The 14604-nt window shown below is 47.1% G+C and overlaps 1 protein-coding gene across 1 annotated transcript in view; it reads left to right on the forward strand.

The window, feature by feature from the left end:
• Positions 1-14604, forward strand: part of DOK5 (docking protein 5) — a 136892-nt gene that overhangs the window by 99478 nt on the left and 22810 nt on the right. Inside the window, exon 6 of the mRNA XM_065922221.1 lies at positions 2555-2690. Within this exon, the coding sequence (XP_065778293.1) occupies positions 2555-2690 (136 nt within the window). The remainder of the gene's footprint in view (positions 1-2554; positions 2691-14604) is intronic.

Consider the following 14604-nt stretch of genomic DNA (forward strand, 5'->3'; position numbering starts at 1 on the left):
AGGCAAGGAAAGTCTGTGTACTTTCAGGAGTACCTGATGCTCTGTTTTGATTTCATTTATTTCTGATCACAATAATCATTAAATCAAATATCACTAAAGGATGATTGTGGTGGATTCATGATGTTAACCAAAAGCAGACACTGGATAAAAGAATGATTTTTTTCAAAGAGTTCTTGCCAATTAGTGAGTCATAATATAAATTAAGCACTTCACCACTAGTCTTAAAAGCAGAAGAGAAAGCATCAGCGTTTTATAAGTTGACAGATGAGTAGATAGCTAGATGACGCCTAGATGATAGATTAAATAGATCAACAGGTGTATTTGGTCATAACCTAAGCTCTTACTGTGGGTTGCAATTATAAAAACCTTAAAGCCACTGGATCATCAAGTTTTAGAAACGCAGTTGCAGGTTTGCTTTTATATGAATCAGTCATCCTGTATTTCCCAGTTAACAGGAACCTTCATACTTTCTGAAATCAGGGTTGACATCTAAGTAAGTAAATAAATGATAACCTCTGCCCTAAAAGATACAGAAGGCCACTTCTTTCTCTTAAATAATTGATTGCAGTTACCCTTCTCCTAACAAGGTGTATTTCCATATTTGGTGGTAAAAAAGAAGTGTGAAAAAAAAATTAAAACCTTGCAGAACTAAGTGCCAAGTAGCAGAGTCAAATTTCTATGTGGGTCAAGTAAAGAGTGGATAGCAGTGAGGAGGGAAGTATTTTAGGAAGTCTTCAGGAGCAAGACGGGACTTGAGTAAAAATGCTTTGAATTTTAGTTTTTAATTCTTTGAATTAAAATGACAATTAAAATCACATGATCAACCTCATAAGCTAGTTTTTATGTTAGCTTGTTGAAAGAGCCTTCTAATTTTTCTCTTTCTTCTTAGATGGTCCATACTAGCGAAATTCAAGCCAGCAGGTTTTCACCAATTAACATACTCTATGCTATACAGGCTAAAGACTGCCATATGGCAGGGATATTGAGCCAACTGTAGATAATTAGATGAGGATAAATCTTCCATTTTTTTACTGCACTAATTGCATAGACTGGAACAGATAAAATCATTAACAGTAGTTTGGGTTGAAAATCAGTTTGGTTTCCATGCTGTGTTAAGAAGTTCTTTTCATGTGAGCCTCTCGATGTGAGCAAGACTCGGGCAGTCAGGCCAGTGTTCAGTTTTCAGTAAGAGTCTCAGCGGTGGAAGGAGAGGGATTGTGTCTTAGAATAACCAAGTAATTATTAATAATTGTAAATAATGTAATAATTGAATAGTGTTCTTTAAAACAAAAGCAACCTCTTAGTGTACTGTTGATATCATTAGTTATGTATACCCACACCACTGTATATATATGTATTTTATGTGTGTGTGTGTATACAAATATATATATATATATATATATACGTACTCTTGCAATGCAGGAGACACAGGACACATGGGTTTAGTTCCTGGATCAGAAAGATCCCCTGATGAAGGAAGATGGCAGCCCACCCCGGTATTCTTGCCTGGGAAGTCCCATGGGCAGAGGAGTCTGGTGGGCTATACAGCCCATGGGGTTGCAAAGGGTCGGACACAGCTGAGTGGCTAAGCACACGTACAAAACACAGACACACACACAGACACATGAACCCGCACGCGCACACACACATGCACACGCGCACACACACGCACACATGCATGCACACGCACACACGTACACACACGCACACGTGCACACACATGCGCACGCACACACACATGTGCCCTCCCCACACACAGAGACGCTCACACATACACTCACACACACATACAGTAGCTAAAACACACTGGCTTCTGGTCTAATTATATGTACCATTCTTCCTTATCAATACAGTTCATTTCTGTTTTTTAACAGCCTGAGGTAGAGATGATTCTCCTCTTAATCCCTAACATTACTGATGAAACCCACATGTCTTTCCTTGAGTTCCCTCCTTCTCTTACATTCCACGCATTAATTCTAGTTATGTCTATTTAAAATACCTTTGGCTACGTCTGGTTTATCACATGGAGTGAAAATCTGGAGTAAAATTGGATCAGTGGTTTTGGAAAGCAGAGGTGATTTCAGAAATAAAATCATTCTGCAAGCCATTGTCCATAAGGAGGATCAGGTCAGAATCTGAGAGTCATAGAATCCTCTCTCGCCTCTGAGTTGGATGGCCCCGTTTCTGGTGAGTTTCTGAGTTGCGAGCTGTGGTGGGAAGGCCTTGCCTGGCGTCCTCTTTGACAGTCTTGGGAAGTAGAGGGATTGTACTAAAAGTCCAGAAGCGATTTGTTCATTAACCTTCAATAAAACCTTCAGGACAAAAAACACGGGGCACCAACACGTTGGCTTGAGGCGATGGCTCCCTGCCCGTGTGTCCGTATTAGTAACAAGTCGGCGACACTTTGATTCCAGTTGCCTCCATTCAGCACATGTGAACGGGAATCCTGATCTCACACAAAGTCGGTGAAGCTGATCTTGGGCTGTTCCAGGCTCTGGGAGCATTGAGCTAGGAGAAGCTGGTTTTCAGAAGCTCTCTGTCTTTGTTTTCACAGGATGTGTGAGACTGGTGAAGGGCTGTTTATCTTTCAAACGCGAGATGGGGAGGCCATCTACCAGAAGGTCCACTCGGCCGCGCTGGCCATAGCGGAGCAGCACGAGCGCTTGCTGCAGAGCGTGAAGAACTCCATGGTGCGTCTGGGGCCCAGCGCGCGCGGTGGGGCGGTGTGGAGTTTCTGTGCTGAAAATACGATCAGTGTTTTGGGGGCAGATGCTTTCCTCCTATGCTCAGCAAAGTGTTACTCGGATGACACGCACCCTTGGAAAGCTCCAGAGCGTCACTTGGGAGCATGGGAAGCATCCGCCCGCCTGTCATCTGCTCACGCGCTGTGTGCCTCCCTTGCAATGCGTGTGTTTAATCAGTGCATTCCTGCAGCAGAATGCTCTCCACTGAGTGAGTTCTCACTGGGAGACTGAGAAGTCTGAGAGCAGGGTGCTGGCGGATTCTGGGGTACACTTCCTGGTTTGTAACTGGCTGTCTTTTTACCGTGTCTCAAATGGCAGAAAGGTGAGGGGTCTCTCTGAGTTCCCTCTTGTAAGAGCGCTAATACCGTTCATGGGGGCTCTGCCCTCAGGACCCAGCCCCTGCCATATGCCTGACTGTCTAATAACATCACTTGGGGGCTAAGGTTTGAACATATCAATTTGGGGCTGGGAACACAATATTCAGTCCATTGCAGTCTGCATATATATACATTAAAATCCATTTGGCTTATGTATGGACGGCTACAGACACAACTCCATGAGTTATCTACCTGCGACAGTGAGAGTCACTCAGTCGTGTCCGACTCTTTGCAACCCCAAGGGTATACAGCCTGTGGAATTCTCCAGGCCAGAATACTGGAGTGGGTAACCTTTCCCTTCTCCACGGGATCTTCCCAACCCAGGGATCAAACCCAGGTCTCCTGCCTTGCAGGCGGATTCTTTACCAACTGAGCTATCAGAGAAGCCCATATATACTTATAAGTGTAACAGAAGTTGTAATTTCAAATGTCAGCAGTGGTCAGAGAGAAAATGTAAGTGAGAGAAGAGAGCTGAGAGGAAACTCACGACCAGACAACTGTTGACATGAGATCATGGTTTCTGTGTAGGAGAGTTCTTGATTCTTTTTCTATATAAATCAAGACTTTGAGTCTGTATAGTATCTTCCAGTTTGTAAGTGTTGGAAGTTAATTCCAGTTAAAACCAACAAAAATCAGTAATACTTTGTAGGACAAAGAAAACCTATTTGTAAAACTCCATCCTGCCCACGGCCGTGTGTTTGCTGTTTCTACGGGGTAAACCTTCATAGTCATCAATGTGTAAAGACACCCAGGGACTGTGCTTTGTATGGAGAATTGTGATTCATGAGTTTCTTCTTTACGAACAGTAAATTTACAAAATCTGAAGTGAATGTGCAACAGTTAAATAATTCAACTCATGAATTGTGACTGCAAACACTTGCATAGAGAATCACATCTGGGAAAGAAATCTGCAGAACCAAAAGGAACTGGGTTGGCATGGGAAGGTTAAGGCAATTTGAAAAGTCTGTGATTTAACCATGTGCGGTGGTTGGATTTAAAGAGGGGAAAAGCATGCCAGTAATATGATCCGTCCCAAAGCAGCCAGGGATTATTCCCTAATGACTTATGCGTGCCATGATGTGGAATTTTAGAGCAAGGATCAGCAAATTTTTAATACAGGGTGAGATAGTAACATTTCAGGCTTTCTGGACGAAGACGGTCCCTGCTACAGCTCTTTAGCTCTGCCATTGCAGAGCAAGTGATAGCATAGGTCATGTGGATTCAAATAGACATGGCTGTGTTCCAAAGTAAACTTTATTAACAGACAGTGAAATTCAAATTTCACTTTATTTTTCACATATCATGAAATATTCTTCTGATTTCCCCCTCAATCATGTAGAAATGTTCCTTTTGAATTAATAGAGTCTTGCCATCCATTTTCCCATATTCTTCCCAATTCTGGATATTGCAGTAGAGGTGGATGAATGCATGGATGGATGAATAGAAAGAAAAAGGAAGAAGGAAGAAAAGAAAGAAAAGAAGAAAGAATTCAAGTCATTTTGAACTTACAGGGCAACGTGTCACTGCATTAAAACTGTGAGCTTCTCAAGATGCCTTTAAATGTCTGAAGGTTTTTTTTAAGATTACCTTTTTGCAAAGCCATCAATTAGCATAAATCTGTTTGTACTTGAAAGGGAGGTTCTGCACACACACGTGTTTCCATTTATAACCTCCTCATTACTTCCACTAAAAATTAATCAGAAATATGAGTAATTCATTCAGATCGTCCCTTTGCAAATTTAACTGTAATATAATGTTGTTTGCTCTTAATTTGCTGTATGCTTAACAAGCTCTATGAAATGAATGTGATTTTAAAAGTAAAAACATCCTGTTTCAAATGAAAATGAGTAAACTTCAAAATGGGATCTGAATCTCAAGGGAGTTAAAACTGGGGATTGCAGAATGCTTAAAAATCAACATCCTTGAATCGATCTCTGATTAGGGGAGAAAAGAGATACTGTGCTAAAATGAAGTGAATTGAGATGAGGCTATAATATTTCAGTTATAGTCTTGCGTTTTCTGCTCACTGGGAGAGGGTCTGCAGATTGGGTATATTTCTACTAGGCATTGCCATTATGCCACTACTGGCTGGCATCTCTGAGATAGTCAAGGTCATAAATGGAGAAAGATGGTGAAGCTAATCTCATTAGGCAGCCCTAAACCTAAATCTCAATGACAGTTTGCTGCTGCTGTTGTAAAACTCCCAAGACAGAATGCTTTACCCATGACAGTTTGAAATTGCAGCCGTGTGTGAATGGTTTGAATCAGACTTATGACCCTGAATCCCGGAAGTCATAAAGAGGAGACATGTGAGTCAGATAATAATTGTTATTTTTATTTTATTATCATTACTGTTATTCCTGTGATAGGCTGAATGATGGCTCCCTGAGGACCTTCCACATCTTGATCCCTGGAGCTTTTGAGCATTATCTTCTATGGCAAAAGGGACTTTGCCGTTGTGATTCAGTTAAAGCTCCTGAGATGGGGAGATTGTGCAGGATTATTCCAGTGGCACAGTGTCATCATCAGGTCCCTGTAAGAAGGAAACAGAGGAGTCAGAGTTGGACAGAAGTGACGTGGCCATGAAAGCAAAGGTACAGAGAGAGATTTGAAGCGTCTACCCTGATGGTTATGGAGACAGAGGAGCTGGGACCCAAAGGTTACCGATGACCTCTAGAAATTAGAATGAGGAAGGAAGTGGACACTCTCCCGGAACCTCCAACAGTGACCAGGACAGCAGGTGCCGTGAGTTTAGCCCAGTGAGCCTTATTTCAGACTTCCAGCCTCTAGAGCCATTGGGGATATGTCTGTGTTGTTTTAATCCCAAGTTGTTACAATAGCCAGAGGTAACTAACACAGTTACCATTGTATTAGTTACCATTGTAATACAATTAAAATTATAATAATGTATGCAATTTTATACAATTACAGTTTTATTAGTTACAGTTGTAGTCACTGTTGTTATTCAGCATGTCCAGCTCTTTGCAACCCCATGGACTGCAGCATGCCAGGCTTCCGTGTCCTTCCCTGTCTCCCGGAGCTTGCTCAAACTCATGTCCATTGAGTCAATGATGCCATCCAACCATCTCGTCCTCTTTCGCTCCTTTCTTCTCTTGCCCTCCATCTTTCCCAGCATCCAGGTCTTTTCTAATGAGTCAGTTCTTTGCATCAGGTGGCCAAAGTATTGGAGCTTCAGCTTCAGCATTAGTCCTTACAATGAATATTCAATTCAGGGTTGATTTCCTTTAGGATTGATTGATCTTCTTGCTGTTCAAGGGACTGTCAAAGGTCTTCTCCAACATCACAGTTCAAAAGTATCATTCTTGGCATTCAGCCTTCTTTATGGTTCAACTCTCATATCCATACATGACCACTGGAAAAACCATATCTTTGACTATACGAGCCTTTGCTGGCAAAATGATGTCTCTGCTTTTTAATATGCTGTCTAGGTTTGTCATAGCTTTACTTTCGAGGAGTAAGTGTCTTTTAATTTCATGGCTGCATTCACTGTCTGCAGTGATCTTGGAGCCCAAGAATTACAATAATTACAATTATAATATAATAATGAAAATGTGTTGCGTCTCTACTCTGTAACAGACAATAATGCACGGGCTTTGTGTGTACTTTCTGACCATCACAATGACCCTTGGATCAGAGGCCTCGTGCTACCAGCTTGGAAGTGGCAGGGCTCAGATTTGGGCCAGGTGTGCTGGGACAATCCCCACTTCACGCTTTTTCTCAAAATCAGGCACGTTTTCTTTGCCCTTCATGAGATCTGCTCACTGCCGTTAATGGTTGACACTTAAAAGTTAAGATATTTCACATAAAACTCAGATTTCTGTGTCATCTTGAAAAGGGAAAAGGTCCCGCAGCTCTCACCCCGATGTGGCCACCTTCGGAGACGCCCCCCTCTGGGGGGCCGGGGTCTTCATTTCCCCGAGGCCCCCGCCTCCCCTGGCCCCCCGGCAGGTGGCTCCCGGCGCTGTGGCCGGTGAAGTCCTGCCTGTATCACTACACGTCCGCTTCCTGTTGCTAGGTGACAAAGCCACAAACTGCGCCCCAGAACAGCACACATTTGTGACGTCATAAATGGTCACCGCGCGTCAGTAGTGCTGACGTGGCTCACCTGGGCCCTCAGCCTCAGCGCCTCACAAGGCTGAGCTGCGCTAGGCCAGGGGGCCCAGCCTGCGGGATCTCATGCCGGACGGCCTGAGGTGGAGCGGGTGTAATGATAACAGAAGCAAAGTTCACAATAAATAGAGTGACTTAAATCACCGCTCCCCCCAGTCCACGGAAAGGTTGTCTTCCACAAAACCGGGCCCTGGCGCCAGAAAGGCTGGAGGCTGCGGCTGTGGTCTTATCCCAAGGTTAGACTGGGGAGGGGAGGGGAGGGGAGAGGAGGGCCCGCGGGGAGGGCCCGCCCACAACCTCGGGCCGCCCACAACCTCAGGCCGCCCACAGCCTCGGGCCCGCGGGGAGGGCCCGCCCACAGCCTCGGGCCGCCCACAACCTCGAGCCGCCCACAACCTCGAGCCGCCCACAACCTCGCTGGTTGTCGGTGGACGTTGATTCCTGGGGGCTGCAGGATTTAAGCGCCCCAGTTTCCTGCTGGCTGGCGGACGAAGGCCGTCCTCGCTCCCAGAGGCTGCCCTCCGTTTCTTGCCATCTTCCTGCTTATTTCATCAAAGCCAGCAAAGAAGACTCCCCTTCACCCTGAGGGCCACGACCCTATGTGGCCCCGTCATGATCGCGACATCCCGTCACCCCACAGGGGCTCTTGGCTGGAAGCGAGTCACAAGTGCTTCCTGCGGTGGAGGGACGGGACCCCACAAGAGTGTGCACGCATGGAGGAGATCGGAGGCCACCTCACTGTCTGTCTCCACAGCTGCAAACTTCTGGAGTGATGTTTAGTGTTCCTACTTCATGGTGTTTTGCTAATAATCCTATTTGTTTATAAAGCCTCTGCTAAGTGACAGGCTCTTCAATAACAGCAGCCATACCAGTCGTCAAGCCGGACACTTTACTGACCTTTTCTCTATAATCATGACAGTATCTCTGTGAAGTAGATTCATTCACTCATTCGCATTCATTGTTCACTTATGAATATTTACTGAGGATGTAATCTGCTTTGGGGCTTCCGCAGTGGCTCCGTGGTAAAGAGTCCGCCTGCCAATGTAGGAGACGTAGGTTCGATCTCTGGGTTGGGAAGATCCCCTGGACAAGGATATAGCCACCGACTCTGGTATCATTGCCTGGAAAATCCCATGGAGAGAGGAGCCTAGTGGGCTGCAGTCCATGGGGTTGCAAAAAGAGTCAGACACGACTTAGCCACTGCAGCAACAACAGTCTGCTGCTGTGTGCTCTAGGATATAGCGGTAATCGACAGGTAAAGCCCATGATCCCACGGGACTCACCATTCAAGGGAGGATTATTCATGACCCTTGACCTGGAAGGAATCTCTCCAGATGCTCACAGCGGTGAGGTCACTTGCCTGCAGCTGTAGAGCTCATTACTGCGGGGGCCAGGGATGCAGGATCTTCTATGTGGTTCATTTTCAAACTTTTTATTTTATGTTGGAGTATAGCCTATAACAATGTGCGATAGGTTCAGGTACTCAGCCATACGCGTGTATCCATTCTCCCAGACCCATGAGAGCGGAGTTTATGTGGTTCTTAAATGTCTGCCTGTGGCCACAATGCCTTCCTCTCCAGAGGGTTTTGAAGCCCTTCTGTTTCTCTTATGTCCACACTGTCTTAGCATTTTCAAGTTACCCTGAATATCAGAGTACCTTTCAGAAATTGGTATCAACTTGAAGTATATCTTACAAAGTTACTGTTCCAACAAACCCCGTTTCTTTTGGTGTTTTCGGCACCAGATAGCTGTCCTCTTTCTCGTAACTATCCCCGCTCTGTTTGTGAATCCCGTGTGCTCTGATTCACTCTAAGGATGGCGCGGAGGAGGGTGGGTGGGCCTGGGGTGTTCGGGGAGGACTGACCGGTCATGAGATGGGGTGGCTGGAGCTGTTTGCTCGATGGCTGGCAGCTGCCTCGCTGGAGCGGCGACAGGGAGACTCTTGGGGACACTTCGGGACTTCCCTGAGCGCCCGGCTATTTTTGCCACCTTGGAGATCAGTCCTGTGAGCGTCTAATTTTGGAGTGAGGAGTGGCAGTGTGTGGGAGGTCCGTCATTCCTTGACCCGGCCTGTCATTTTTAGAATTTCCTTCAAGGCGAGAGGGAGGCAGTGGAGAGTGACTGCAATCTGGCGGCTCCCTGGGTGGCTGTAGGTTTGGGTTCCCCAGGGGTGACATTGAGGCCCCGGAGTGACGTCTCCCCCTTCCTCCGCAGGCCCGACTGTGCCCCCAGGTTTGAGAGTTTAATCCAAGCTGTTTCTGCGTTCCCTCTGTTTTCATTTGCTTGTTTAACTGATAGATTTATTTCCATGTTTGGTTTTGCAAATAAAATTTGATAATGAATTTGTAGAGTTCAAGTGAAACTCTTTTACAGTTCTGCAAACCAAAATAATTTATATTCAGCCTCATTTAAAAAATTATAGTCAGCACATTTTTAAAAAAATACAGAAGACATCAAAGAAAGCATAGAATCAATTTCACTACTTCTCAGACTGAAAAGTCTGAGCTTTTTGTGCAGGGATTGTTATTTGGGGACTGTTACGCTGGGATTTTTATGCGGGGACTTTTATGTATGAACAAGCTTTTCATGACTTTGTCCCCATCTCTCTGTCCACAGAAAGTCAGTTTTTGCCTCTTTTTGTGTTTATAGACTCTAGTTAATTGGGTTAAATTACAGATTTCTTTTTTTTTTCTTATAGCGTTTTTCTTAAAGCAGTTATCAACTTTTTTCCACTCCTAAAATAAATCCTTTTTATATCCTGGTAATATTAATTATAGCTCAAAAATATTTTGTCAAATACCTATCTATTGCTTGCTTGCAAAGTAGATCTTATAGAGGGCATAAAATAAATTGTGAAAAAATCTTTTGCATCTTTAAAGAAGCTTGAATTTAGATAAGTTATGAATTTAAACCCTTCAAAACATGCAACAGTATAATTCTGTGATTCAATTTGCTGTAGTCCCTCAAAGGGCAGTTTGTCACTCTGATCAGGATTAAACTGATCAGAACTGAATTCAGGGACTCCCCCGGTGGTCCAGTGGTTAAGACTCCATGCTTCCCCTGAAGGGGTCACAGGTTCAATCACTGGTCACGGACGTTCCACGTGCCGAGGTGCAGCCAAAACAATGAAAACTTCAGGCAGCTCTTTACTCAGCAACAGTACTTCCAGGGATTTACCCTAAACATGCACCAGCAGAAGCAAAGATAATGTGGACACGCCTGGAGGGAGTCACAGAGATGAGGAAAGGCAGGACAGCAGGCAGTGTGCACGCACTCTTTCCCACCCTGACCCTCACAGTGCTCTGTGAGCCCTGAGAGTGGATGTGTGGCGGGAGAGTAACGTCCCGGCCTGTGTTGGTTACTGTTGGCGAGCGGGGCTGTGACCCGAGGGACTGGGAGGGGGCTTTTACGTCAGTGTTTCACTGCGTGTTTTTCTCTAACACTAATTTTTTAGACTGTCTACACACTTTTTAGAAGTTTATTCACTTCTGGCTCTGCTGGCCCTGTTGCCTCGAGGGCTTTGCCTCTACTTGCGGCGAGTGGGGGCGGCTCTGAGTGTGGTGTGGGGGCTTCTCTTGCAGAGCGCAGCCTCTGGGACACGCGGGCTCCAGTAGTTGCAACTCCCAGGGCTCTAGGCGCAAGCTCAACAGCTGTGGCAGCCGGGCTTAGCTGCTGCTCTGCGCGGGGGTCTTCCTGGACCAGGGATCGAACCCATGTCTCCTGGAGGACGCTCTACCACTGAGCCTCCAGGGTAGCACCTGTAATTATTTATAGAAACAGTAGCTGAACTTCTGGCCTGGGCAGAATGAGCTGATACACCGCTGAGAAAGAGGAAGGGCTCGCCCCCTGAACGGCGTAGCAGTGCTTGGTAAGAAAGAACAGGTTTTGAAAGCTTGGCAGGGACGTTTCCAGGTGCTAGAAATGTGGTCTCCATCAAGGGATAAGATGATCTTTGCGGAGAAGTTTGTGCCTGAGCTGAGTTTTCGGATGAACCAGAGGTAGCTGTGAGCGACTGCTGCTGAAGATACTGGTGACTGGGAAGTTCGCTCGGAACTTGCTTTGTGCCAGGAGCTCTGCTGACAGGAGACATGTGTGAGGGCCTCATCTTCACTCTTAGCTCGGCTCCGCTGACGTGGGTACTGTCAGCCCATGTTTATAGCCAGCGAGTTTGAAGCCTGGACATGCAGATTGAAATGATGGTGCCAAGACTTAAACCCAGGTGTTCGTACCTTCAGTATCTACAGGTTAGCTACTGGGCTCTTCTCAGCAAAAATTAATTTTTTTCCCCTCAGAATTCATTTATTTAAAGATAGAATGCAGCTATTTGAAATCATGGAACACAGTATCAACACAGAATAAAGTTGTGGAATTGAATTTTTATATTTCATTTATATTAATAAATATATTCAAAGGAGCAAATGTAGCTTTTAAGATTTATTAAGTTACTAATGGCACAAGTAACTAAGAGTTTCTAAGTTAAGAGTGATACTGCCTGATTTTCAAGTTAAAAGATAATAATAATATTTCAATTGGATGACAGCAAATGCAAAAGCATGTTTTGAACTATTATAATACATGTAAAGGGTAAAGAATCTGCCTGCCCATGTAGGAGATTCGAGTTCGGTGCTTGGGCCGGGAAGAGCCCCTGGAGAAGGAAATGGCCACACACTCCAGTATTCTTGTCTGGGAAATCCCATGGACAGAGGAGCCTGGTGGGCTGCAGTCGGTGGGGTCACAGAGACTCAGACACGATTTAGGAACTAAACAGCAACACTATATAAGGTATTGGGAAGATGGTATTTTTTAAAGAGTGAATTAGTTCCCTGTGTTTAAAGTGGAAGATTTCACATAAAACACATGGTTCTGTCTTTTGAGAAAACGAGAATATCTGGTGATCCTGTACCTGCCTGAGTCAAAATTGAATAGCAGCTCTCATTCTGAGATGCTGACTGCTCTTCCTTTCCTCTTTTTTTTTAAATTTTATTAATTTATTTTATTTCTGGCTGTGCTGGGCCTTCATTGCTGCGGGGGCTTTCTCTTGCTGTGGCAAGCAGACTGTGCCTGCTTGGACTTCTCACTCCTTGGCTTCTCTTGCTGTGGAGCACAGGTAGGTGTGCGGGCTTCAGGAATCACAGCACCCGGCTCAGTGGTTCCGGCTCGGGCTCCAGAGCCCAGGCTAGGGCCTGTGACACCCGGCTCAGTGGTTACCACACGGGGGCTCCAGAGCCCAGGCTAGGGCCTGTGGCACCCAGCTCAGTGGTTCCGGCACGGGGTCCAGAGCCCAGGCTGGGGCCTGTGACACCCGGCCCAGTGGTTCCGGCTCGGGCTCCAGAGCCCAGGCTGGGGCCTGTGACACCCGGCCCAGTGGTTCCGGCACGGGCTCCAGAGCCCAGGCTAGGGCCTGTGACACCCGGCCCAGTGGTTCCGGCACGGGCTCCAGAGCCCAGGCTAGGACCTGTGACACCCGGCCCAGTGGTTCCGGCACGGGGTCCAGAGCCCAGGCCAGGGCCTGTGACACCCGGCCCAGTGGTTATCACACGGGGGCTCCAGAGCCCAGGCCAGGGCCTGTGACACCCGGGCTTAGTTGTCCCACGGCATGTGGGATCTTCCTGGAGCAGGGACCGAACCTGTGTCTCCTTCATCTTTACCACTGAGCCACCAGGGAAGCCTGCTTTAGCTTTCTGCAGTTCCTGTCATTTCTTGCTGTCTCTGGGCCTCTGGAGGGGACAAGGCCCTCTGTGTCACCATCATCTCGGGGCTTGGCACACGGCTCACTGACGTTTTGCTGAATGAACAAAAGAGGGTCGAATAGATTTTATGAGCTCAGGGAAAAAGAGAAACGAAGCCAGAAGCCCAGATCCCATCTCCCCTCCAACGCCAAACACGGCCAAGGCTCCAAGTGAGTTTGCTCTGAGAGGCCGCTGGAAACAGTCCCAGAGGTTATCAGTTTCCGTGTCCAGCTAGGCAAGGAGGCATAAAAAGTTACAGAAGCGAAGGGAGGGCTCATTCTACTTTATGCACACGGCCGAGAATCCAGACGGCTCTGAGTGAACGGATGCAAATCACTTTCCTTCCGTGAAAATAACCGTTTGAGCGCATCTGGAGCTCACCAAAATGCTGTATTTGGAAATTTGGCCCCAAACGCTGGATTCCACCACGGTCTCTTTATCAAAGCTGTGGGCGACAGCGCGGGCGTCGGCTCAGCTGGCGTTCTGCTCGCCAAGCGGAGTCACGGCTGCAGTGTTTCCCTCCGCTGTCTTTCTCTCTTGCTCATGTCTTCTCTCTCCTTCTCTTTTGTAACACTCAAGGAGTAAGCCTCTGTCCACTCTCTTTCCTTCACAGCTCAGTCATATTCTGTTTGTCTCAGTAACATTTCGATGGTGGGAACACCCTCAATTTTGCTCCAAGAATTAGAACAAGGGAAAGAGCTGGAGAAAGCTAAGACAGCTCTTTGAGTCGTGCCTGCCAAACATCCGGCAGAGCTGGTCAGGGTTTGGCGGTCCAGGGGAGCGGGTTTCCTTAGAAAGCCCAGGATGGCCACCTGTCTTGCAGACAGTCGATTTCCACCCTAGAGCAGCGCCCGGGACAGTGGGGCTCGCTGCGAGCTTCGGCCCCTCAAGCCCCCGGGGCCTTCCCAGCTCTGTGCACCTCCTCCAAACAGCTGCCATTTCTCTAAGCTCTGGAGCTTTCACTTCCACAAGAAAATGTGTTTCCAGACTTCAGTGAACAGGATGTGAGCCCATCGTTAAGGTCTTCATGACACCCTCACCGCTTCCTCAGGAAATGCACCGGGTCCCCTCTGGGCCTCGGCTCCGGATGAGAAGGCCAGGTCTCACCCCCTGGCCGGCATCCTTCCCAACCCTGTGTCCTTGGGCAGGTCATGTCTCCACCTTCTCTGTGTGTCCCCCGTCCTGTGAAAAAGGAGGTTGCGTTAGTACACACCTCGCTGGGGGCTTAAAGCGTGAGATTGGCCGAATCGTGGCTGCAGCTGCCAAAGACAAGTCAACCCGAGTTGTTAATGCTGACTGGGAGCGTAAATGAACTCGACTCCAACACATTTTTTTAAACGTTTTTTGGAATATAATCGCCTTACGATGTGTTAGTTTCTGCTCTACAATGAAGTGAATCGGCTATATGTAGGGTGTGATCCCTGGGTCGGGAAGATCCCCTGGGGAAGGAAATGGCACCCACTCCAGTATTCTCGCCTGGAGAGTCCCATGGACAGCGGGGCCTGGCGGGCCACAGCCCGTGGGCTCGCGGAGAAGCGGCATGATGGGGGACTGGGCGCACACGCCCCCCTCCCGAGCCTCACTCCCGCCCCCACCCACCCCGGCCGTCACAGAGCGCCGGGC

Source organism: Muntiacus reevesi, chromosome 2, assembly GCF_963930625.1.
Source record: "Muntiacus reevesi chromosome 2, mMunRee1.1, whole genome shotgun sequence".
Lineage (NCBI taxonomy): Eukaryota > Metazoa > Chordata > Mammalia > Artiodactyla > Cervidae > Muntiacus > Muntiacus reevesi.